The sequence below is a fragment of the Eriocheir sinensis genome, chromosome 28 (genome assembly GCF_024679095.1).
Source record: "Eriocheir sinensis breed Jianghai 21 chromosome 28, ASM2467909v1, whole genome shotgun sequence".
Lineage (NCBI taxonomy): Eukaryota > Metazoa > Arthropoda > Malacostraca > Decapoda > Varunidae > Eriocheir > Eriocheir sinensis.
Genome location: NC_066536.1, coordinates 5,134,067 through 5,160,413, shown reverse-complemented (window position 1 = coordinate 5,160,413; position 26,347 = coordinate 5,134,067). Strand labels below are relative to the sequence as shown.

The 26,347-nt window shown below is 42.2% G+C and overlaps 1 protein-coding gene across 4 annotated transcripts; it reads right to left on the bottom strand.

Annotated features, from left to right (window-relative positions):
* Positions 1–5,531: 5,531 nt before the first annotated feature.
* On the bottom strand, positions 5,532–26,347 carry LOC127004403 (uncharacterized). 4 transcript variants are annotated; one of them, XM_050872061.1, is made up of 17 exons: positions 26,087–26,169; positions 20,393–20,432; positions 18,210–18,465; positions 17,760–17,819; positions 17,130–17,347; positions 15,641–15,844; positions 15,383–15,471; positions 14,844–14,990; positions 13,078–13,147; positions 12,276–12,377; positions 11,590–11,781; positions 10,099–10,295; positions 9,656–9,813; positions 9,035–9,225; positions 8,604–8,685; positions 7,745–7,854; positions 5,532–5,729 (listed from the first exon to the last, which is right to left on the bottom strand). In XM_050872061.1, exons 3-17 carry the CDS (start codon positions 18,463–18,465, stop codon positions 5,688–5,690), a joined length of 2,118 nt encoding a protein of 705 aa, XP_050728018.1. In that variant the 5' UTR covers positions 20,393–20,432; positions 26,087–26,169; the 3' UTR covers positions 5,532–5,687. The 4 variants fall into 4 exon arrangements, with proteins under 4 accessions (XP_050728018.1, XP_050728016.1, XP_050728015.1 ...); XM_050872059.1 differs by lacking the exon at positions 26,087–26,169 and adding an exon at positions 21,329–21,432; XM_050872058.1 differs by lacking the exon at positions 20,393–20,432 and having other exon boundaries at positions 26,087–26,347.

Here is a 26,347-nt window from a genome sequence, read left to right as displayed (position 1 = left end):
AAATATAATATCCGATTTGGGTAGACAAATTAAAAATAATGAATGTGTCAATACTGCAACTAATTCGTGCCTGTCAAATGTCAGAGCTGTATGAACTCCAACAATTTAGAATGGAGAATAGAAGATAGGTAGATTATGAAACATGGATGAAAAATATAGTAAAATGGAAAGATGTTTAATTAAACATGACCGAGCGTTGATTTAAAGGAAAAGACGCTTCCTTCACTCTGCCCAAGGAACGTCAGAGATATTGCGGGCGTGGCAAGGAAGGTGTGAATCTATCAACCAATATGATGGAAAGCTTTGTACCGGCAGATAATGAAAAGAAAGGTCGGATGAATGCTCTAAAATTACTCCATCAACTCTGTCTTCAGCAACTTGTGCCATGAGAAGCAGCACTGGGAGGCAGCAGGATGTCAGCGTCATCATAACAAATATTGGCGCGCCGCCAACTGGCTGGGGAATTATTATTATTATTATTATTATTATTATTATTATTATTATTATTATTATTATTATTATTACTCTCTCTCTCTCTCTCTCTCTCTCTCTCTCTCTCTCTCTCTCTCTCTCTCTCTCTCTCTCTCTCACTAACCCCACCAAACCCTTCGCAACAACCCTGCATGCAGACTCATTCCTGTACACACCGTGGCGCCGTGAGCCCGTGACTGGCAGCCAGAGTTGAGCTGCACGATGCAGGCTCCAGCACACAACGCAAGCAGGGATGGCTCGTGGGCACATTTCCAATTGACCTTAGTATCTGTACAGGCAGTGCCACACGTGGCGAGTCGGTGAACTGTTAAAGTAGACCTTTCCAAACAGTTCAAATTATAGTCTGAGGCTGGCTCCGGGACACACGGCGTTGGTGCCGCCACTGCTTGAAGCCAACGACTGCACACACTTCACTCCTACCCGATTTGCTGACACTACTATCTGACATGAAAAAACAAACAAACTGAGGCCAGTTTCGTCTTCCTGAGGAAATTCTGCATTGCATCGGAATAAATTTGTAACTGCAATGCAAGCACAAGAATACGAAAATGAGGGTTAAGAAAATAGTGCACAAACATTTTCTCCCTCTTACTTGGTTTCTCTATATTGCTCGGCACTGCTGGCTGGGAGGATGGAGGTACTACTGATGATAGCCTAGCACAGATCGACTCTCAGCCTTCATGGAATGTTCATGTAATCCTTTATGTGTTTTCACACTTCATCTCCCCCTCCTATTTACTCAAGGGAGGACAGTAACCACTCCTTTACGGCGGAAATTCTTGGCCTGAACCTCCGCCTGCTAGGCCCGAGCCTAGAAGCGCAGAGCTTTAACCACTGAGCTACCGGTAGGGTGTGTGTGTGTGTGTGTGTGTGTGTGTGTGTGTGTGTGTGTGTGTGTGTGTGTCGTCAGGAGTGTAATGGGAGGGGTGTCATGGCTGGAGTCAAACAACGCCAGGCAGCTAAACACCGCGGCAGTTGGCCTCAAGGCAGGACCAGAGCTCGGCCACGGCTGCAGAAACGCATCCCCTGAGGACACACGTAAACAACCCTCGACCGAGAAAAGAAAATATCGCAACGAAGTAGAAGAAAAAAAGTTATGTAACTTGGACAGACAGTGTTGCCGCGCGGCCAAATGATTCCGAATGATTGGTAACTGATAACACGCATCATAAAGGTTAATTTCCAATATTATCTTATCCTTTTATGCGGTTGTCATCATTGGACGACTGGGTGTCCATCTCGGTGTTTACGATAGGAACCATTTGCGTCGTACTCTCTGACGGAAAAAGACCGATAGTTTGACGGAGTTTTTGTGATCATGCACCGAAATCCGCCTCACAAATCTCTTAAGTATGCATTTAATTATTTCAGCTCATGCATTCTCCCGTCATATCAATACATCTAAAAACTCTCCCAATCTGCTTTCCGTCAACTTATCTGGAGTAGACTCTTGCAAGGTCGGAAGTGTCATCCTTTTGCTGATTCCAAAAGGGCCGCGTGTCGCAGCCTCCAGAGCGACGCAGTTTAGTGACTTTTACTAAAATCTTTATAGAGGAGGAAAGTTTCGTTGTATCTCATGCCGAGACGCAATACTCGTGTCCATATCAGAGGCTCTTGACATAATCTGTTTCTTGGGGCACTCCTCCAACACCAGGAAATGGAGAGGTGTGTTTTTTTTATTGTGTGTGGGCGCGCGCAATGTTTGTCAGGCTCTTTTGATGTGCGCTGGTGGTCGACCTGAACCATACCTCTATTGGCAGTAAAGGTCTGCATGAGGATCTCTCGAGATTGATCCTAACCTTTGTTGCTAAAGTTATTCGCAGCAAAAAGTAGAAATGTTGGACTCGTGAGAGCATAAATGACGTTTGGCCATTGGGAGACAGCTAAAAATCAGCATTTGTTGCTGAGTTTGTAGTTGTTGTAAAGAAAAAAAGAATCATGTGAGCTTCGCGCATACACAAAATTCTGGGCAATAAGACAACTCAACATCATTGAATCAAGATAATAGAAATCCAAACGGTCCATTTTCACGTCATTAACGCATACGTACTAAATGTAGCTCCCTTTCGTTATGGCAAGAGACACACCAAGGGCCAAATCATTAAAAAAACAAACTATAATACACAACTCATATAACATTAAGAGGCTCTACCGTTGTGCTGAACACGAACGGTTTCAATCTGTGCGCTCTCTTCGTCATGACAAATGGATCACAGACATGGACACTGACCGAGTCTCAGGAAAGGAAATGGATAATAATAATAATAATAATAATAATAATAATAATAATAATAATAATAATAATAATAATAATAATAATAATAATAATAATAATAATAATAATAATAATAATAATAATAATAATAATAATAATAATAATAATAATTATAATAATAATAAGTTTTATTTCGCCCAACGGCATATATGATAAACAGGACAAGAAAACGAACGAGATCGAAGGAGACACATAACGCTTAACTAATTGATACCTTATAATTATATATGCGTGTGCACGGCACACTTATGCACAATCTACACGTACAGAAGGCCCGGCCACTCCCGCCGCATAGATCCACAATTCCACATACATAGGCCGAGCTCTGTCAGACGGAGGTGATGATGAAATTCCCAGATTGTTCCACTCTCCCCGTCATACTGTACGGGGCGTGGTGACGCAGCACAGAAAGACAGTTCATCCCGTGCCCGGTAATGGCCAAGGATGAGCTAGTCCATCTAGGAAGCCCCAGAAGCCGCTTGAGGATGTCGTTATGACAGACCCTAAGACGGCTCATGGAGGCAGCCCTATACCGCGACCACAGCGAGTTGCAGTAGAGAGAGTAGCAGTGGCTCCTGAATACGAGCTCCAACTTCACCTCCGTGCTGCAGAAGGAGAATTTCCTCAGCAGCGTGTTGCCGATGAATGTGAGCTTGGTGGTCTGCTTCTTGTTGTCATCATCCAGAGACAAAAACGAACACAAGGGTCGCGTGAGGTGAGGTGCACCTCTTACTCCTCTCTATCTAATATATAATCAGAAGTATAATCGTCTCAGTGATTCATGACCGCATTCACCTCTAGCAGCACGATGTGTGTTCAGGTGTGGTCTTCTAGGAACAATCATGTTTTGTAAAGTGCCATGATATATATATATATATATATATATATATATATATATATATATATATATATATATATATATATATATATATATATATATATATATATATATATATATATATATATATATATATATGTATACATATATATATATATATATATATATATATATATATATATATATATATATATATATATATATATATATATATATATACGCACACACACACACACACACACACACAAACAGACAGACAGACACAGACACAGACACATATACAGACACACACACACACACACACACACACACACACACACACACACGCCAATGTAAGCGTCTTGACATTCACCTTGATGTTCTTAACTTTTCCCTCCAAATTTTACTGACGATTCCCATCTATTGGTACCTCTAGATTCCTCAGCGGGCGTCGGTTGGCCAGGGTGTGGTGTGGGTGGGCGGGGACTTTTTTTTTTTTTACATCAAAGGAGACGGCTCACGGGCGCTACTCGCCGCTTCCCCAAAAAAGCCAAAAGAGAGGTCAATTACCGGTGGAGAGGTGTCTTGATACACTCTTCTTGAAAGAGGTCAAGTCATAGGCAGGAGGAAATACAGACGAAGGAAGGCTGTTCCAGAGTTTACCAGTGAAGGGGATGAAAGAATGGAGATGCTGGTTAACTCTTGCATAAGGGGTTTGGACAGTATAGGGATGAGCATGAGTAGAAAATCGTGTGCAGCGGGATTGGGGGAGCCATGCAGTTAGCAAGTTCAGAAGAGCAGTCAACATGAAACTATCGATAGAAGACAGAGAGAGAGAGAGATGCAACATGGCGGCGGAATTTCAGAGGTAGAAGAATATCAGTAAGAGGAAGAGAGCTGATGAGACGAAGAGCGTTAGACTCTACTCTGTCCAGAAGAGCTGTGTGAGTGGAGCCCCCCCACACGTGAGATGCATACTCCTTACGAGGACGGACAAGGCCCTTATAAATGGAAAACATCTGTGCGGGGGAGAAGAACTGGCGGAGACGATTCAGAACGCCCAACCTCGAGGAAGCTGATTTAGTGAGAGAGGCGGTGTGAAGTTTTCAGTTGAGATTTTGAGTTAAGGATAGACCGAGGATATTTAGTGTTGAAGAAGGTGACAGCTGAGTGTTATCGAAGAATAGGGGATAGGTGTTTTGAAGATTGTGTCGAGTTGATAGGTGCAGAAATTGTATTTTTGAGGCATTGAAGGCTAGGTTCCTTTTACCCCAATCGGAAATGATAGCAAGGTCTGAGATCAAACGTTCTGCAGCCTCCAGTTTACTTTGTTCAATGTACTTGTGAGCATAAGTGTGTGTGTGTGTGTGTGTGTGTGTGTGTGTGTGTGTGTGTGTGTGTGTGTGTGTATGTGTAAATAAACCAAAGATAAACTAAATGCACCATGTCTGACTATTCCGATAAATCCAACTCGCCTTCTATCAACCACTTTGTCACGAGGAGGCACATAAGTCCAGGCTATCGTTTAGCCATTGATGTACTTGAATAATGGACATGGTCGAACAAATTGTGATGAAGGAAACCAGACAAAATAATGCCTACTCGTTCCGTACTTGCCGATGTTAAAAATGTGGTCATTATTGAAACAATCCCCCACCTTCAAGGACGTTATAATGTGAAACTCCAGACGAAACCGTGAACCAGTTTCACGTAGGGGTAGGCGGGTGTCCTCGGCTTTTGCTCACACTGCATTTCACCGATTTCAAGGGTGTGCGAATGTTTGTGACTCGCTGTACCATGAAGAAAATAATTCTATTTGATCCACTTTTGCCATGGCTGGTCAACGGCGCCTCGTCTTTTCTGGGCATTTGAATCTTTTGCGAAACACATTGCCAACTGCAGGTTGCAGTTGTCCACCCACCGATTAGGTTAAATGAAACTGTTGCACATCTTTAAATTTGTTTTCTTAATTATTAGTTTCGATTGCATTTCCAAAGAAAAACAGTCCCTGCCGCACTAAGAGCTTCAAGAGGCGCCCAGAGTGAGGCAGACGCACCAGTCCGTTTATTGTGTCCAGTCGGCGGCCGACGTCCTCGGTGGCTCTCATTCCTCGTTTGTCCACACGTCAATATTGTCTATTGTGATCTGCAGTGGAAATTTAAAGATTAAAATTGCTGCAGTTTCAGAATATGAAATCTACTCTTGAACTGCAAATATTAAGCCACAGGACCATTAATGTTCTAGATTATTCAGACTAACTTAATATTCGTTTGCAGTAACTGTAAGGTGCCCTGCGGTGGCTGCAGCATCGATCAGTCTGACAAACTATATATATATATATATATATATATCTATATATATATATATATATATATATATATATATATATATATATATATATATATATATATATATATATATATATATATATATATATATATAATCACGGTTGAAACTGTTTTCGTATGTATAGCAAAACGTAAACTATTAGACGCACCTAACATCACTGTAGCCGATCCAGGATTCAGTACGTTTCCTAACTAGTAGAAGGTAATGTTATAATTGTATTTCGTAAGGAATCCTTATAACCAAAAACTAACTAAAATTATGGGTATTCTTTTTCTTGAACAGAACATTGAATAAACGACAGAACAATAATATGAAAATACGTATAGCCACCGTTGCCAGGTCATCGTACTCAGAGCACAGTATTTATTGGTTTCTGACGCCTAACTATTGCCAAGAAACATCAGGATCTAACTCTTTTAACGATAACTATAAATTAGTTTCGTTATTGGAGCCCAGAAGACAATTTGGGGGTAGGAAGTCGGGAAGTATAATCAGCTGAGTACGACAATCTGGCAACGTTGAGGCTGTAGCCCGCAGGCCCGTGCCAGCCTTAACGCCATTTTGCGGGTGTCAGATACCACAAATAGCTTTTTTTTTTCTGCGCAAAGCAGGTGATGTCACTTATTATGACTTCGTGAGCTTACATATTTATCTATTTGTGTATATTTCATGGTGACAAACCTTTCATTACGAGTTTCATTTTTACTAGTGACACGAATATGTGACTGTTTTTTCACAATAGAATTTCACTCAAACAAGTGAATCAGACACCACATAAATATTACCAGTGTGTGTATGAATGAATACAAAGATAAGCACATACTTTGATTTAACTCTAGGATGTCTTGTGGATCATTAATAAACAAAAACAAAACATCTGCATAGGGTACTCTTTAGCCCGTTACCGGCTATGGCTGCCAAAAAAGTCCCTCCGCCAAGTTTGTACCCCCCCATTTGGTGATTGTCAGGTGCGCCTATTGCGTGTTGTAGGAGGTTCACATCGCTTTTTAAAAATGATTTATGACCTCGTTCCCTCGTTCCCTCATTCAGGCCATGTACTGAAACAGTATTTTGGTTCATTTTGTCTTCAAAGTCCATTAAGTCTGGGGAACGAGTTGAATAGCTTGCTTTTGGCATTCCCGATGATAATCACAAGTACATGAGAATTAATGTATACTTTCTTACGTTATTCCCGGTGAAATGAATATATGTACACAATGCGAAAGTTTTAAAGAAGGAAACAAGTCTTGGCTGGAGCACCCCTCGCACTGTGAACAGCTGTAAACAAAAACGATGGCATTCTCCCTCTACGAGCTTCGAGAGTCTCCGTGCTCATCACTTTTCCTCGTCTGTAAAATTTTCAGCAGTTGCAAAAGAAAAACATAATTTGACTAGCGCTAACACCTTCCGGGAAACATAAAAAAACAATCAGGTGGCAATAAAGTCTTGTCTTTGGGCCTGACACATGGTCACTGAAAGGATGCTCATTGACTTTGTGATGACAGTTGTCAACAACTAATGAAATGTTAGATGTTTACGCTAAATTGTGCTTTGCTTAAGCGTAATTCAGCCTCTTTAGCTCTTGAGCCTGTGGTGGATAAAGAACCCATTACGTCGGGACACGAGTTAGTATTGATGATATTCTGGGAACATCTACAACACCCTCAGCGCTTTTAATACCGCTACTGCTACCACCCTTACAGCTACTGCTAGTGATTTCTACACTCGTAACTACTACAACAACTATTACTACTACTAAGACAATAACCATCACAACAACTATTGTTACTTTTACTTCCATCAATACTCACGTCAGAGGCGATTGCAGGAGAGGTAAAATTAAACACCTTGGCGAAGAAGTAATACTCTGCCTCCAACGCCTTCTTCAGCGACTCCGGGCGTGTGATCACGTGGCCCTCACCTGGCAGGAGTGAAAGAGGAGGGTCAGAGGCAATGATGGGCCTCTCAAACTCTGCAGACTCAGAGGTGGTCAGAGGGATGGAGTGCGGGCTGCTCTTTGTTGGCTGAAGTCTATGATGTAATTTCTTATCATCACATATCCACATCAGGCAAGTACATTCGACTGACTTGTATCTGTATATTTTCAAGGCTGGCGGGTGGTCTGCATAAGTACGGGTCTGTTTTTATAAATGAATGCAATCCAAATGTCTATAGAATTTACACCTTTACATCACAGCCCAGACGTAATGAGAAAAAAAGTGTAACACGGCCCTGTAAGTTATAGTTTTCCCCCTGAGCCAGGCTTATTTATGACATTTAAAACGAAGGAAAGCAAATATGTATAAGAGAGCCAACCTTCTATTTTGGAGTCTATCATACACTTTCGAGAGCGTGTTTATCTTTCTATTGAGGTAACAGAAGACTAAGGGCCACTATCACAGCTCGCCGTGATGGGTTAGTAAGCTCCCAAACCAATACCAAAGACTTCGAAAATTCCCTGTATAGTTTGGCGTTCATATTTAAGTTGAGAAATTTGAAGGAACTACGCAGAAAATCTTTAGTGCATCTGGTGGTGAGTAGAAAACCTAACAATTATGGAGTGTAAAGGACTGTCTTGTTTGGTTTGCGCTGGACTGTGGAGTTATCTCTAAAAATGGGTTCATACACACAACACAACACAACTCACAAAAAAAAAGGGATGCAACTCACCCTCAAGGACGACAAAGGCGGCGGGCAGGCCTTTACTACGCACCAGCTCGTACATGTCACGCACCTGCTCGGGCGGCACCACCTGCGAGGAGCAACGCTGTGATGAGGGCATTTCATGGAGCGGGTTTTTTTCACAGTGGGTTTAATGGTGCAATTTATGACCAGTTTTCTGAGGCGACTTCAAATATACTGTTTTCGTTCGTACAAGTTACATCATTATACGAATTTACGAATTACAAATTACGAATTTACGACCAAGCACGGAAGTACGCATTATATAAAGGTCAAACACAAACATTACATTAAAGTTAAACACCCATTAAACACGTAAAGGTAGGTCTGGTAACAGATACACGCAAAGGGCATGCATGGACACGCACTCATTGCACTCAAGCTAATCACGGGCACACGCGTCAGCAGCGGGGCCTCACCTTATCTTCGGCACCGTGGAGGAAGATCATGGGCACCTCCAGGCGCTCGTAGTTTCGCAGCGGTGACCTGGTGACGTAGCGGTCCTTGTGGCGGTCCAGGTTGCCGATCAGCGCCTCCATGTAGTTTCTCTTAAACTTGTGAGCGTTGGTGGCCATTGTCTCGGGGTCTGACACGCCAGAGTAGCTGGCACCTGACGGACAGGCATAAGATCCACTTGACTATATTATTTAACCCTGACGGCATTACCGCCGTCTCATCTATCTTTAAGGCTGAACTCTTCGCTCAAACTTTCTGTAAGAACTCCACCCAGGACGATTCTGGGTATATTCCTCCTACTCATCCCCCCTCTGACTCCTTTATGCCTGTTATTAAGATTCTTCATAATGATGTTTACTATACCCTCTCTGGCCTCAACTCTCAGAAGGCTTATGGACCTGATGGAGTGCCTCCTATTGTCCTTAAGGTGTGCTAAAAGCACATGCCTTGAGCCTTCAAAACCGTTAGATAGGAAGTCTCCTGTCTATCCTGCCCCGTGTGTCTATGTCTATGTCTATGTGTGTGTATGATAGTGAGATGAGGGAAGGGTGGGGATGGATGAGTGGCTTGAGGAGTTGCCTTACCCGCCTTGAAGATGGAGCCCGGGACGGTGAGGGCGGACAGCATGGTGTACGCCGCCACCGAGCTGGCGTCGATGCTGAGCCGCGCCCCGTCCACCAGTCCCTTCTCCACCAGGTGCGAGGCGCCGGCCAGCACGTCATCCACGTCGTACACGCCCCACCTGCAGCACACACCTGGCCATAAGATAAGGGCCTACTTCCTTGGTCATTCAGGAATTGTGGTGGTGGAGGAATGGAAGTAAAGAAGCTGAGTAGTTACTTCGAATAAAACTGATAGTATCAAATGGAGGTCAGAGAGCTTTATACGTGAGGAAGGCAGATGGATGTTGCGTAAATGACCCTCGACAGCTAAAATGATCAAAGCATTCCCAGAAGTAGCCTACTGATTAGCACTGCATCCGTCTCTAACACGGGTGAAGTCGCTGCCAGCAGTGGGAAGGACTCACATCTCGTTCAGCTTGTTACGGTACAGCTTGCCGTAGCCGGTACTGCCGCGATAATCAACGTCCAGGATGGCAAAGCCCCGCGAGGTGAAAAACTGGTAGTTGAGGTTGAGGGTAGTGGAGGCGGCGCCGGTGGGACCCTCGTGAACCTTGACCAGCAGGGGGGGATGCGTGCCGAGGGGAGCATGGTAGTCCTTGTTCTGCAAGACGCACATATAAGTTCACAGTTTTCACACCCACCCACCCACACACACACACACACACACACACACACACACACACACACCTCCGGGGAGGTGGTCGTAAGATCGTCAACATGCGGGCGTGGGTGAGCCTTTTGACCTAGGTTCGAGTCTCACCGAAACACGCTGACAATTTTCAACCATCGCCGAGTGGCGGAAGATTATCCACATGCTGCCCGGATCTTCATTCAACCCTATCTTCAGCGACTTCGGTCAACTGGAGCGCCGAGGGCCAGCATGGGTCAAGCAAGAGTCATGCATCACGGTAGCCACTATAGATAAAATACATCTGCGTCACTAATGTGTTGGGGTCGTCCAGGAGGCTCCTCAAGTCCGGCGCTTAGGCACACACACACACACACACACACACACACACACACACACACTCACACACACACACACACACACACACACTTCACAATATAGCATTCTAATCAGTGCCAGTATTACGTAAAAAAACGTTTACTTTTGGAAAAGAATGTTGTAATGTTTCATCATTTTTACATCTTGGTCCTTATGAAAAGAGGTTAGCTACTTTATCTAAATTACGAAATTAGTAATTATGTGCTTTATCAAGATCATGTCGGGAGCGAAAGGCTTCCGCTTACTTATTCATCTACCTTAACCCTCACTAACCACAACCATGGGCATCAAACTAAATAAATAAAATAACAAATAAAATTAATAATAAAATAAAATTGGAATAAATAAGTTTGTTTGGACTCTTCACTAAAGGGAAGAAGAACTGAACTTGTATAAAACTTTAAGAAAAGAAAAATCAGAAAAATAAAAAACTAAAAAAAAAAAAAAAAAAAAAAAAAAAAAAAAAAAAATTTTAAAAAAAAAAAAATTTAAAAAAAATCCAAAAAAAAAACTATCCAAACTTGGTTCCCAGGTCCTCATCTGGTCCATCACATCCACTGCACATCACTAAAAAAAACTAAAACAACATCCAAGGGACATGTACAACACTCACAAACTATGGCATGCCTGCACCGAAGGTAGCACCAAACAACAAAACAGAGCAGAGAGAGAGAGAACGATGACCCCCCACACTGTCAAGGGGCACATGAAGCTACTGAGGAGGTGGGTACCCTCAGAGCACCGGAACCATACACAATGGCAATGACGTCATTCGCTTCGGTACCTCATACCCATGGTTAGCGTTCTAGGGTTAAAGCAATAACTGTCAACGTCAACAAAGAAATAGCGACTTTCTTGTAGGAGTGCGAATGAGTTCTTCCAGGCTGACCTTCGGGGTGTAGAGGCAGCCGTAGGCAAAGTCTCCCTGCGTGGTGGGGAACTGGAAGAGGCGCGCCGTGCTGATGTAGCCCTCCTCCAGCCCGTCCTCTGGCGCCCCGCCTACGTTCCTGACGTGACCCGAGCTGACCTCCACCTCCACCAAGCGAGGCCGCCGAGTCCCGTCACCTGCCACTGTATACACCTGCCACACACAGGCTCGTCACTCCTTTAATCACCATGAACACTTGCCACAAACGCAGCACTCCTCTAATACGTGCATGCTCACCTTCCACACACAAACACATCACTCCTTAACCACCGTGTGTGCCTGAAGCGACAACTGAATCTACAACATACATGTTTTTTTGTCAGCCAATATCATGATTATTCTTTTGAGTGCCTTCCTTCGTCCCTGAACTATATATTACCATCCAAATCTACAAGAAGTGTTTTCAATTGTCGAACATTCAAACTTCAAACCATCAATCTATCCGTCTGTCTTTCTATCTCTACTCGTGTATCATTCTCTCTTTATGTCTATGTTTTTCAATCTATCAATCTAATTATTAAACTATATTTGCCTGACCATCTATCTATCTGCCTAATAATATACCTTACTGGTTATCTATTCATTTATCTACTTATCTAATACACTGTCATTTCCTCATCTCGATCGGGAGTGGGTGCGTTCAATACCTTGTCCCCGGCCTTGGAGTACGCCACGCCGAGGCTGTAGCTCGTGTAGCTTGTCTTGATAATGCGACGCTCTTTTTTGCGCAGGTCCACGACGGTCAGGTCCTGCGGAAAGCCACTGATAAACGCTGGTCGGCCTCAGGGAGTGTAAACGTGCTGTGGGTCATGCTGTTATCTCCATGAGTAGGTGATCAAGAGGCAGTCACGTGATCAAGATAACAGGTTTACGACTAGGTGAATTTACACTTTCTGATGTGACGGAAGACTACATAATTTCTTCGTTTTTTTTTTACGTTCGAATGATTGTCACTTACAGAATAAATTAAGAAGATATATATTTGTTAAAAAATCGTGGCATTAACCAATAGTCTTTCAATACAAATTTAATAATTTGCTGATCTGTTGCATAGTTATGAAAATGTATGAATGATTATAATTGAGAATATTAAACAATATATATAGACGTTCAAACACTGATGCAAGGTTATTAAAAGTACATGCGTGTATCTGGGAATCACACTAAAAATGCTACTGGCTCTAGGTTAACAGATATCTGCAAACCTCGAAGAAACTAACTAAAGCTAAACTAAAAAGAGCATACAATAAACAAAATTAAGCAAATAATAAAAAATAAAAGAAACTATAAAAAATAAAAAACACATGCAACGCTGAGAAATTTAATGAAAAAAAGCACAAAACTTGCTCCCCCCCCGAAGAAAATGTTGACATGTTAAGTTAATGTAAAGAAAATTCAGAATAAAAAACATACAACAACAACAACAACAACAACAACAACAATACGCACGTGACCACAGATAACAACAGCCTCTCTCGCACCAAGCCGGGGATTTACGTCATACGCCTGGCGCCCGAGTCTGTGGGAGGGGGAGAGGGAAGGAGGAGGGGAGAGGGAAGGATGAGGGGGAAAGGGAAAGGGGAGGAGGAGGAAGAAGAGGGGGGAGGGAGAGGGAAAGGCGTTAGCCACATGACAAACTACATCCTAGAGGTAAAAACAGTTTTGTTGTAAAATGAAGTTAAAAATGTGTGTACTGAGACATTCCTGGTACTCTTCACCTACAACTACTTAGGGTGTGTACGCAAAACAGTACTAACTAACTAATGGGTAGCATACGCCCGGGGGTGCATCGCTTCACTCACTCGCCGGCGGACATAGCGGTAGGCGGCGAGGGCGGGCGGCGAGGGCGTTGACTACCACCCACGCTCGCGCCCCCCGCATGCTCTAACCTGGAGGGGGGGAAGGCGGAAGGGGTGTGTGGCTGGAGCGTGCAGCCGCCACGTCCCTGTCCTGGCGGGTGGGTCGCCTCGCCTTCGGGGGTCATACTTGGGTGATTATCGATTAACTGGTCTGTGTGTCATGATTTTTTACTACTCACCATATAGTCGTATTGAGCGAGTCCTTAACACCGAGGACCAGGCCTATCCGTCGAGTGACTTCCTGGTGAGACCCACCATTGTTATGCACTATGTACCAAGGTATTTGAAACTTTTGGTGACTTCGACATTCTCACCACAAGAATGGACATACTGAACTGTATCATCCAGCAAGCCTCAAACGATTGGACCTTGGTTTTGGCCTAGGAGTCCTTCAGTTCAAGAGGCTTCGCCTCCTCATGAGGTACTTAAAAGAGAGTCATCACCAGGACTTCTAGCGATTACGCGAGGAGCAGCTCCGCAGCGACTTTGATCTGCAACTTTGCTTAATACCCAGTCCATGCACGTGTTGAAATGTGATGAAGCAATGACGCACCCCTGCCTCACTCCTGAATTAACATGGAAGAAGCCGGAAACACCTTCCCCACACTTCACAGCACTCTCAGTCCCAGAGTAAAGGCCAGTCAACCAATAAAATAGGTTCCTCGAATATACTACATCACGAAACATCTCGCCGCGGGGCGTTTCCATTCAATTTTCTTGTATGGGACATCAGTGCCACGGTGGCTTCGTAAAATAAGGTGGAAGATGTCTATTTTAGAGGCCACTTATTCTATTGTATGAACTACTGTATAGTGTAGCAAACCTTTATCGAGGAAATAATAAAACTCCTGAGAAACATTCATCAAATGGCTACGTGTGTCATGTATGAGTATAGCAGACCATTTTGCATGCCCAACCAGCTTTATTATCCAAATGATGATGAGGGCAAATAAGAGCCTAGACAGTTCGTCGATGGAGTGGTTTATGCGGTGCTACTTGTAACAGTCAGTGGCAAAATCGTTGCTGAGTTGTCACAAATGTGTTTCATGTTCTTAAAAGCGTACCAATAATACTCGAGTGGTTGGCTCAGTTGAACAGTGATGTATTTGTTTAAAGTATGAGGAATTTCTACAAGATACAGAGGTCAGATGGTGGGACTATTGCGCCTGTATAGGCGCAATAGTCAGGGATGTAAAAAATAAACTTGCAAACACTGGCCCACTTAGAAAAGGCACTATAGGCTCTGATCTATAGCTTATGATATACTTTCAAACACTGGCCCACTTGGAACAGGCACTACTAGCGGATTGGATTTGACCAGGGTAAAGAACTCCCAACACTGGCCCAGAAACTCACCTCCAGGTTGGCCAGCCCACCTCCTGGGACTGTGGCGTCAGGTTGATCTCGAATCCGCGTCGGTTCACCCAGTAGAGGTTCCACCAACCAGTCGAGTCGTGGACGTAGAACAGTTCGTTGTTTTGGTCGAAGGACGGCATCATCATACTGAAAAAAATAACAACCCGTAAGTGGAGTCGTTAGTTGAGTGAGGTAACGCGTCTCTCGTCGTATGCTCCCATTTGATGATAAATTTTGGAACCACAAATATCCGAATATCTACTTTATAAACTATGAGGAAGTCTTGGTTAAACACTTACCCTATTTGGGAAGAAAGAAGGCACTTTGAAGCTCTTCAATTTATGCCGCGTAGCAACACCAAAAGAACACAAAATCAAATGCAATTTAATACGTCAAATGTCACTGTATCTACAAGTTCTTAATAATCGAATATGACGAAAGCCGTCAAAGAGATGGAAAAATTAAAGAGGAAAATGCGAAAGAGGTGATATTCCGTGTGTTTCAGCGAAAGGCCCGAGTCGACCACAGCGCGTCCTCACCTGCCATGCTGGAAGAACCTGCTGATGGCCATGCCCCCGCCCCTTCCTCCGTTCAGCTCCCCCACGAACATCTTATTTTCGTCCCACGGCTGAGGACGCGTCAATTAAAAGAGTGAAAGGTGTTGGAAAATATTAAAAGTTGACTTGCGATGCTTTTAAATGTTGAGAAGGTGAGAAAGGCAAAAAATCCACGCCCCCGATAAAAATAATGCTCGAGATTACTCTATATCAGCAAAAAACAGCTGTGCCTGAACGCACCATGTTGGGATGGTTCCACTGTACCCACACCAGCCGAGAGCCGTCCTGCGTGACCCGCGGCGAGGCGAAGAAGTCCGCGTGTTCCATGATCACCTCCTCCTTGCCCGTGGCGACGTCCACCATAACGATGTGGTTCCTTGGCTCCCGGAAGTTGTCTTCTTCTACCCCCGAGTGGTCCTCCATCACTAAAAACAGGGCGTTCCACTGCCCCAAGACGAGGGAAGAAAGGAAAGGTTGTAATAGTTTTCTCTGATAAAAGTGCTTCGACTTATGAATAATGGGCAAGCAGCTTAAAGGAAAACGTAAACACCTGAAATTTCAGCCAATAAGTAGGTAAATTACAGCTGGTACAAGAATAAATAAATATATATATATATATATAGATATATATATATATATATATATATATATATATATATATATATATATATATATATTACGTTTTTCGCCTGTGGCGACGGTAGGCTTTCTTGATAGGGCCTGATGGTCGGCCCCAATCCGTTGTGGTGCAGACCTAGTGTTTATAATGGCGCTATCTTGCATTGGCTCATGCTGCCCCCCGGAGCTCATCTTTGATCCTAGAATCTAGAGTCCGGCTTGACAGGTGGTCTTCTGGACAGCATGTGGGTAGTCTTAAGCCCCTCGGCGGTGACTGAAAAATCCCAGTTTGTGGCGGGGCGCAAACCCGCGTCGTTCTGAACGCGGCGCCGTCAAGCTATCCACTCAGCCACCGCCACCCCAAACTAATCACTTATGCACTTTAAAGATATAACAACACGGAAAGTTGTACTAATCTTTAGGTCCAGTAAGGAGGCCGCCACAAGCACCACCCTCCCGATAACCTTCCACTTAGCCAGCTAACATAGTGGCAAAACAACAACAACCACGCGACCAAACTTTCATGGTTTTTGGCTACCAGGGGATCTTTCCCGCCATCGTTAGTGAATCTCTCTCCTCCGTGCTCTAGTACAGCTTCCTGCTGCAGGCTTCTTACCCCTCATTTCCCCGCGCCCCCTTTCTGTCACCAGTAGGCGAGACCCTTTCTTGTTCCATCCTCGGATGTATCCCCCTGTATCCCCCACCACAACCACAGGCTTCCTTCCCTTCTTCTTCCTCTTTATGATTCCCTTCCACACAACGGGAAGGTGATGGCCGAGTGGGTGATACACCTATACTTCGTCCTATGCCCTAACCACTGATCTCTAAAATTCGCAAACACTTCATTTACTTCAGGGTTGTGTCTCTTGGTCTTCCCAGTCACCAACTGACCCTCTTTTTACAAGCCTTCATGTAATAATTGTAACGCAGTCTCTCAACTGGCAATTCTTTCCTCTTATTTTCCTTTGTCCACACTAAATGCTCATTTCTCTGTCATCCTTACTTTTCTACTGCCACAAAGTGGTGAAAAACATTAAATACTCCTCTCGCAGTCTTTGCATAATACCCATTCCGCTTCATCCTTACCCACACCTTTAAAAACCGTACTCACCTTGGAACTGTACATCCCGTCTGCGTACCTCTTCTTGGAGATGGGCGTGAGGCGTGAGGGCCGAGCTCCTGGGCCGTCCTGCCGGTAGATTGCGTCATCCTCGCCTCGGGAGAAATAGAGCGTGTTGTTGAAGACGGTAAAGGAGCCGCCGCCGTACTCGTGAACGCGGGTGCTCACATCATACTCAGGGTCCGTCCAGCGCACGACCTCGCGTGTGTCTGTGTGGGAGTGTGATCAAGACTAAGGAACACAATGCAGCTGGCATGCCGGAAGAAAGAAAAAAGGACAAAAAAGGACAAAAATAAAAATATATCCATAAACAGATCTTTTCTAGATTAAAGGGTCGAAGTAGCAACGGCAGGCATTTTTGCAACAGGTATTAAAAGGTAAAAGGATAGAGGGAAGGAAAAATGGGTTTGCTATTATAATCTGAATGAATGGCTTTGGACCCTCGGTAACGTAAAGAGGAGAATCCTAGTGTTATCAATGAAACTCGTTATATTAGAAAAAAAAAAAAAACTTAGATATGTTTGGTTAGATTCCTTTGTTTGCCGAGAGAGCTTGTGGCACTAAGACACTAACTCGCCGGACAGACACCAAGCTGGGCAGAGCAAACTCACACACACACACCTGGGTCGAAGTGATACACGGCTCGGCGGCCATTCAGCTCTTCGCTCCAAAATACGAGACCTGAAAACCAGGTTGTCCTTACTATTGTTCTTATTATTGTTGCTGTAGTTACTCTTATTGTTGATGATGTCGTCGTTATTGACGGTTATTAATTTATTTTGTTATAATAGTAATAATAATAATAATAATAATAATAATAATAATAATAATAATAATAATAATAATAATAATAATAATAATAATAATAATAATAATAATAATAAGCAGATGCAGACAAACAAGCGATTGAGTGCAGGTAAAGCAATGAGGGTTGAGTGCTATAATTGGCGCTAACACCTGCTGGAGAACAAGTATAGTTAAACACATATAGATTGGTCCTTCACACACCCTCCTGACGCACAGCAAACTGTTACTTATACAACTTTACCGGAGCGAGATTCGACCGCCCACCTGTCACGGGGTCGGTCCTGGGCGGCTCCACGACGATGCTGACGGGCTGCACAACCAGGTCACTGCTGACGGGGGACATCCACGACCCGTACGGCGCCTCCTTGGATGACCCGCTAGGTGGCGTCTGCGGCTCCGTCACCGTGTGCTCGGCACCGATGACGAGGATCCCTGGCGAGTACTCCGTCACGTTTGTAAGGATGAGGTCGAACCGGCCGAGCCCTGAGTCTGTTTCCGGCGGTCTCGTCGGGATGAACATCTACAACAACCAAGAGAAAAAAGGATGAGAGGTGAGTTGCAAATCGGTGCTGTGCGTCTACGTACTGAGATGAACTTGTGTTGACCCGATGATCTGTACAGATATTCACGTGCTGCAATGTACAGGGGAGGGTGAGGTGGGCTAAATCGAGGGTTGATTGGATCCGTGGAAGCTGTGCCAATCAGAATAGAATCGGACCAAATATCATAATAGACCTGGACATTACATCTAACTGTTTGCAAAAAATAAAATCTGAATCGCAGACCTGCTGTTACTTTTATCAAATATTCACCGTGTAAATCGGGCCTTGGTCTTAGGACTGAATGGATGGAACGGTTTCATCATTATTTTCTTAGACACATGTTAAATATGTTTATACTATTTTGCATAGGAAACCATGACAGAAAAATTGCCAAGTTGAAAATTCAGTTTTGACTGTTGAGTATGGTAAGAATTTTATTTTATGTGTTTTAATACCTTCGATGCTATCTTGTTTAAACGTATAGAATGTAGTAATGAGTGTGTGCGAAACATCAAAACTTTTCATATTCTTTAAATTGTATTTCATGGATACATTGAAATACAGAGTAGGTACTTACTGTAACTTAAAAAAGCTACTTTATAAAATTGATCATTTCCCCTTTACATAATCTAAGATTCTCCAGTAAGCCAAAGCATTACGCATGGAAATGTTTTATATAACTGTAAAAAAAGCAAACTTACAGTTTAATAAAAATAATTACAACAACATTTTTTAAAGACAAAAAGGGATAATCATAAACATAAGAACTTACTTCCGTATTTTGCTAAAAGCGGTATCCATAATACCTTCGCCATATTGTAAGTCAGGAAGACGGGACCGCGTGGTCAACCGAGTTAGGCTCACGTGACAATATAGAACATAAGAATATAAGAACGTAAGGAGTCCGCAAGAGGCCGGTTGGCCTATACAAGGCAGCTCCTGTATACTCAACCCCGCCTTACCTCACCATCTATGGCTTTATCTAACCTCTTCTTGAATGTATCTATGGTATTGGCACCCACAACATGGCTCCCAAGCCTGTTCCATTCGTCCACCACTCTATTGGTGAACCAATTCTTGCCTATGTCTTTGTTGAATCTGAATTTGTCTAACTTAAAACCATTGCCACGCGTCCTACCTGGTTCTTTAACTATCAAAATCTTATTGACATCCCCTTCATTAAAGCCCTTCATCCATTTATAGACTTCGATCAAGCCTCCTCGCAACCTGCGCCTTTCTAGAGAGTGTAGACTTAAATGCTTCAGCCTGTCTTCATAAGACAAGTTTCTCACTCCCTGAATCATCTTTGTCATCCTCCTCTGTACAAATTCTAAAATCTTTATATCCATTCTATAGTAGGGGGACCAGAACTGAACTGCACAATCGAGATGAGGTCTAACTAGTGCTAAGTAAAGTTTGAGGATGACTTCAGCGCTCCTATTGCTTACGCTCCCTGAGATGAAACCCAGTACTCTGTTTGCCCGATTTTTAGCCTGAATGCATTGAGCCCTAGGACGGAGGTCAGCGCTCACTAGGACTTCTAAGTCTCTCTCACGCCCAGACCTGCTTAGAGGAGTGTCATTTAAGGAGTAATTGTGTGAGGCATTATGGGATGGCACAGTCACGTGTAGTGGGGAAGGCAATTGTACCTCTCCTCCCATGTTATATTCCAACAAGGTAAAATAAATCAAAATGTCCAACAATCATCATCAATCATATTTACAGGAAGGCGACACAGATACGCACGTCGTATGAGATTGACCAGTCTCTGATATTTCAGCGCCACGCAAAAGGAAAATGAACACACAAGTGTTTCAAACTGACATCAAAATTGGGAAGTAGATGTACATGACGATGATAATTATACTATTACGACTGAATATAACACTGTTGCGAGACACTTACTGCATCGGCTCCATAAAGTAGAGGCAGCAGCAGCAGTATCCTGAAACAATAAATAGACAGTGACGTTGGGTGTCATTTGACTCTTTGGAACAGCTCCTTGGGTTTTTTTTTTTTTTGGGGGGGGGGGGGGGGGAGTTCGGCTGTATCAGAATGAAACTTTTGTTTGGTATGAAGAACTTATCACGAGGCTGGAGCAGATGAACCTCTAATACTGTTAATTAAACACACACATCTACTTACTTAATTTTCATTCGAAATACTACAAATGGGCTAATGGGCTAATGTGAATTTCACTCATAATTCGTAAACTCCATAAAAAAAGGGTGCTAAGATCCATACTGTTTTCTAATTAAAAAAAAAAGTCTATAAGATGTTTAAACTACGTAAGCAAGGAAAATATTTTTCTTATCATTGGAAAAGGTAGGTGCAGTTGCAGTCGGTATGCTGCCCTGACTTCTGGTCACAGGGCCTGGGTTCCATCCCCAGCACTCAGTGGTGCTCATTAGAAGAAAATTATGACACACACACACACACACACACACACACACTCACACACACACACACACACACACACACACACACACACACACACACACACACACACAAACAAACAAACACGCGCAAACACACACACACGCACACCAGTTCCACAGCAACAAATAAGAACTGGGTGCCATAGATAATAAATAAATAAGTTAACAAATTAACAAATGGATGAATGTGTGTGTGTGTGTGTGTGTGTGTGTGTGTGTGTGTGTGTGTGTGTGTGTGTGTGTGTGTGTGTGTATTTACGTAAATCAAGTTATAATATTTTCACATCTTTGGCCCATCACTGCCTTCAGTATCGTTACTCATGTGTTTTCCTTGTGTCATATAAAGATAAATAAATTAATATACTGAAAATGACCACAAACACCACTGAAAAGATTAACTGACACTGGAATATACATGATTCTTCGTCGACGACACGCTATAGATTTTTGCAACAGATTGATGCACACAGCAGCGCGACGCACTTGATCCACACCACTGACTGGCTGCCTGGCCACTGTAGGAACCAGGGAGCCACGGAGGCAGTGTCTCCAGGTGGCTAAGGTACTGGCTGACGTGCCCGGGGACTGGTGGTGGTGGTGGGGTGGGGGCGGGGGTGATGGTAGAAGTAGCTGTGATACTATTGCTGCTGTTATATATAACGTACGGGTAATTTACTAATGAGGAAAGAGAGAGGAATTTGGTAATGGTGCTGGCGGCGGCTGAGCAGCGTCGAGAGCAACAACCTTTGTCGTGCCCTGCGGGCCACCACACCGCTAGTTCCCCAGGCAGGGCCTGGGTGTGCCACGGGGGACACGGCTACCGCCACGCTAAACAAGCAGCTGCTTCCCTTACTAATTATAATATATATATATATATATATATATATATATATATATATATATATATATATATATATATATATATATATATATATATATATATATATATATATATATATATATATATATATATATATATATATATATATATATATATGATGATTCTTCAACGTTTCGACTCGTTCATGAGTCATCATCAGGACGAGAAAGGGACATAAATCACAATAAACAATACAAACAATATACATGAAATTAAAAGGCACTACATTTTAAAATTTAAATGAGGAGTTCATATTTTTTATTGTGGGTAGGCTCTTAAAAGAAATCGGTAAGTTACAATAGAAAACTGCAGAGAGAAGGCGCAAGTTAACAAAAAAACAAACACCGGGAAAATAAAACGTAAACGAATCTTTAAAAGTACGCTAGTGGTATTAAAGATTCGTGAGTGCAGAGTGAAGGCTGCAGTCGTCGTATGAGAAGGGACTCAGCTATTAAACGTGACATGTTGTGTGAGGAGTTGCAAAAAATAGCAAAATCTTTGCAATATATATTATAGGGTGATCCCAATCATGACAGTGGGTTCGAATAGTGGAGTCTCAGGATCCGAAATCCGGATATGGCCACGATGACATATGGACAAGTCATCTCACTCCTCAACAAAGAAAATAAGGCTTTAGTACGGGAAAAAAAGAATATACAAAAGAAAATAATCAACGCTGAAAAAAAAAAAAAAATATATATATATATATATATATATATATATATATATATATATATATATATATATATATATATATATATATATATATATATATATATATATATATATATATACACACACACACACACACACACACACACGTATATACATCAATATATATATATATATATATATATATATATATATATATATATATATATATATATATATACACACACACACACACACACACACACACACACACACACACACACACCACCACCCCAGACCCCCTATACCCCTTTCACATTGTACTTTTTTTCTATTTTATTTCAATATTGTATATATATATATATATATATATATATATATATATATATATATATATATATATATATATATATATATATATATATATATATATATATATATATATATATATATATATATATATATATATATATATATATATATATATATATATATATATATATATATATATATATACATTCATATATATATATATATATATATATATATATATATATATATATATATATATATATATATATATATATATATATATCTATATATATACACTTCACGCGCACTTCCTCCATGCTGCGCCCGACCCCACTCACGGCGTTGACCTCCGCCACCACAGCTTCCCAAGCTCGTTGTTTGGCTGCAGCGTTGAGGCAAGATGACAGTGGCCCTGTGATGGTTTGCCATCTTTGCCGCACCCCTGTGATGAGGGCTAAAACTTCCTCGGTGGAGAAATTGGGCCGCCTTCTCTTCACAGCTGACACCATGTTTTGAAAGTGAGGTGCGCTTCTGGCGTTAGCGTCGCCGAACCTTCATCATTATTATCCATATACAACAGAATGCTCACCAAATGACGGAAACTATGAAGGTAACATACAGAAACGTGCAGAATATTGTATATGCGATTATATTTTTATTTCAAAGATAAATATACAAGTAACGTGCCTTCATTCGTGAAAAAACACATCTTATTGAGGGATCACAACGCTAATTATTTGTTTTAAGGCAGTATTTACCTCTGTACAATACACATGTCTTGATTTTGAAGTCTGTGTATTAGTAAACAAACGGCACGTGAAAGCCCAAATACAGCATCAAAGGTCGCACGTGATTGGCTATCCAGCCCAACCAATCGTTGCTAGGGTGCGAGTTACCGGGCGGAGCGTTACCATAGCGTTGATGAATGCCGTGTTTGAAAGATGCCGTAGCTGTGGTAGCGCTCCGGTAAATGTGAGAGATACTGGAGGCGTGGCTGGTAAGATTGATGAATCCAGCCCATAGGCTTTATATGTTTTTGAGGCGTAATATGCTCCCGAGTAATCGTGGCACATAATATTAGGACATAAATATACAGTTTTTTTAAAGTTATTTAATAAAAACTATCAAAAATGGTCCAAACGTTGGGACCATCAGCGTTTTCTGCCGGTGCTGAGCATGACTACTGTGATAGTTGTGATGACTACCCTCATAGCTGTGATGAGTATTGTAATAGTTGTGAGCACTACATCAAGTTCTAGCCATCCCAGCTCCCCCAAAAAACTTTGGAAGTGGACTATATAAAGGGCGACCTGATAAATTATTTGTTTTATATTGTTAAATACAATTGTTTATCATATAAGAAATCTGTTGTTTTTTTGTCTTATTTCTTCCGGGCAGCGCCGGGTACTTCAGCTATAGTCTGTCCAAATTAACTTGGCCAATTTGCACCGAGAAGCCCCTCACCCATTCTGGCTAAGCTCCGCCCCCCCTTCACCTGATTGGCGGTCCGTGACATCATGCATTGTATCAAAGCCACGTACCAAATATATATGGTTGAGATAATCTAGCTAGTTTCATGATTAAAAAATATTTGTAATTTAACTGAATGACGGCACTCTAACATCAATGACATCAGCTAAGAAACAAAGTACAATAATAATAGTGCCAGTATTCAAGGGAAAATGGGCCCGTCAAAACAATGTAGCATTGAAAGCGATAGTAGGCTACCTATAAAGTAATGCACACTTTCCGTCATTATTTCCTACATAGCTCATTCACATAGGCATACTAAATATAATCATATAAAAAATATCTTCTACAGTAACTCCATACAGGTAGGAATCATTGTATTAAGGAATAAGTTTCGTATATGTGGCTTGGAGGGACGGGTAGGCTATGTATGTACGTACACTCGGCGGGACAGCGGGTGACGGAGAGTATACAATCGTGGGACACAAGTGATGACACACTGTCCACTGAGTTTCGTTCACCGGCCCCGACTTTAAAATATATACACCGCATGGAAAGAAGCTAATGTTCATATATGTCACAACATATACACTCTCCATAATTTATTATATATGAATTTGTCAGTTGTGCACACTGATAACAACTTTCAAATTCGCGGACGAAAATGTCTCTTTACATTTCGTTCAAATTTAGTCATTGACAGCTAAAGCTGTTTACAACGCTAGTATGCATTTGAATAAATGTTGTATTCATTCCTGCAACGTCCTCGCTAAGAAAATATAAAGAAAACATTGATAACATGCACAAATTTTTTGATATGGTCTAAAAATAAATAATGATACCATCATTTAACTCTCGCTTGACAATGTTATGCAATGACGTCATCGACCATGCCAGTCGGCGCATTTAAGAAACTAGTAGGCTATTATGAATTGAATTGAATTACAAAGCTATTATTTTGCATTTAAGAATACTAAGCAATTCGTTTGCATCTACGGAACTAGGCTATTACTTTGCATTTACGAATACCAAATTATTATTATGCATTTAAGAAAAGTAGGCTATTATTTTGTAGTAACTTTTTTTCTTAGAGAAATTAATCTCTCTCTCTCTCTCTCTCTCTCTCTCTCTCTCTCTCTCCAGAATGCACACGGACGACCAAAGCCAATCAAGTATTTAGCTTATGGAATGCAGAAAATCTTATTACAGAGCGTGCACTAGTGGAAACAAGAGCATTCATAACATATTTTTTTAAAGAAACATAATCATCGTGCAGTTGATGCTCTCAGTTTCGTAAGAACAATCCTTAAATAATATCTCTCACACCTACAAACACCCTTTGGTCCTTGCACACACACACACACACACATACGTCACGTTTAACTCGAATGTAGCTCTGCTGGATAGTTGCCGGCTTTCGCTAGCGGCGTCCGAAACATTTTGGAAACCGTGTCAACACTTGTGTCCTATGACTGTACGATCTGTACATAGCCTACCCGTCCCTCCAACCCACATATACGAAACACCACCTTTCCACCCCCATGGCACCTGATTGGTCTCGAACCCACGCTCTAGCAACCCGCCGAAGCGCAAGGCGGAGACTCTACCACGGGACCACGGGAGCCCCATACATACGAAACTTATTCCTTAATGCATTGATTCCTACCTGTATATATATATATATATATATATATATATATATATATATATATATATATATATATATATATATATATAAATTGACCTATATATACGGAAGGTCTTGATCAGATTTGGCAAGTGTTCATACAAATGGTGCGTGTCAAATAATGTTGAAAGAATACATAACAAAGGTTTTCAAAGGCTTACCACGACAGCCTGCTTGCTGGGGTGGCGAAGGTTCCTTGGTGTTAGCGTCCTGCGTCGACCTTCCGCGTGTGCTGTGAATGAATGCCTGTTGCTGCCTGACGTGATTTCCATTATAACAACTCGGCGTTATGAACCAGTGCTCGGAAACCTCTTCATACTAAGTGTGGGCACATTGATTCCCTCTACTACACTGACAACCATCACCCTTGAATCCCAGACAGTCACACGCTCTACCAAGTATTCTAGACTCCTACCCCACCG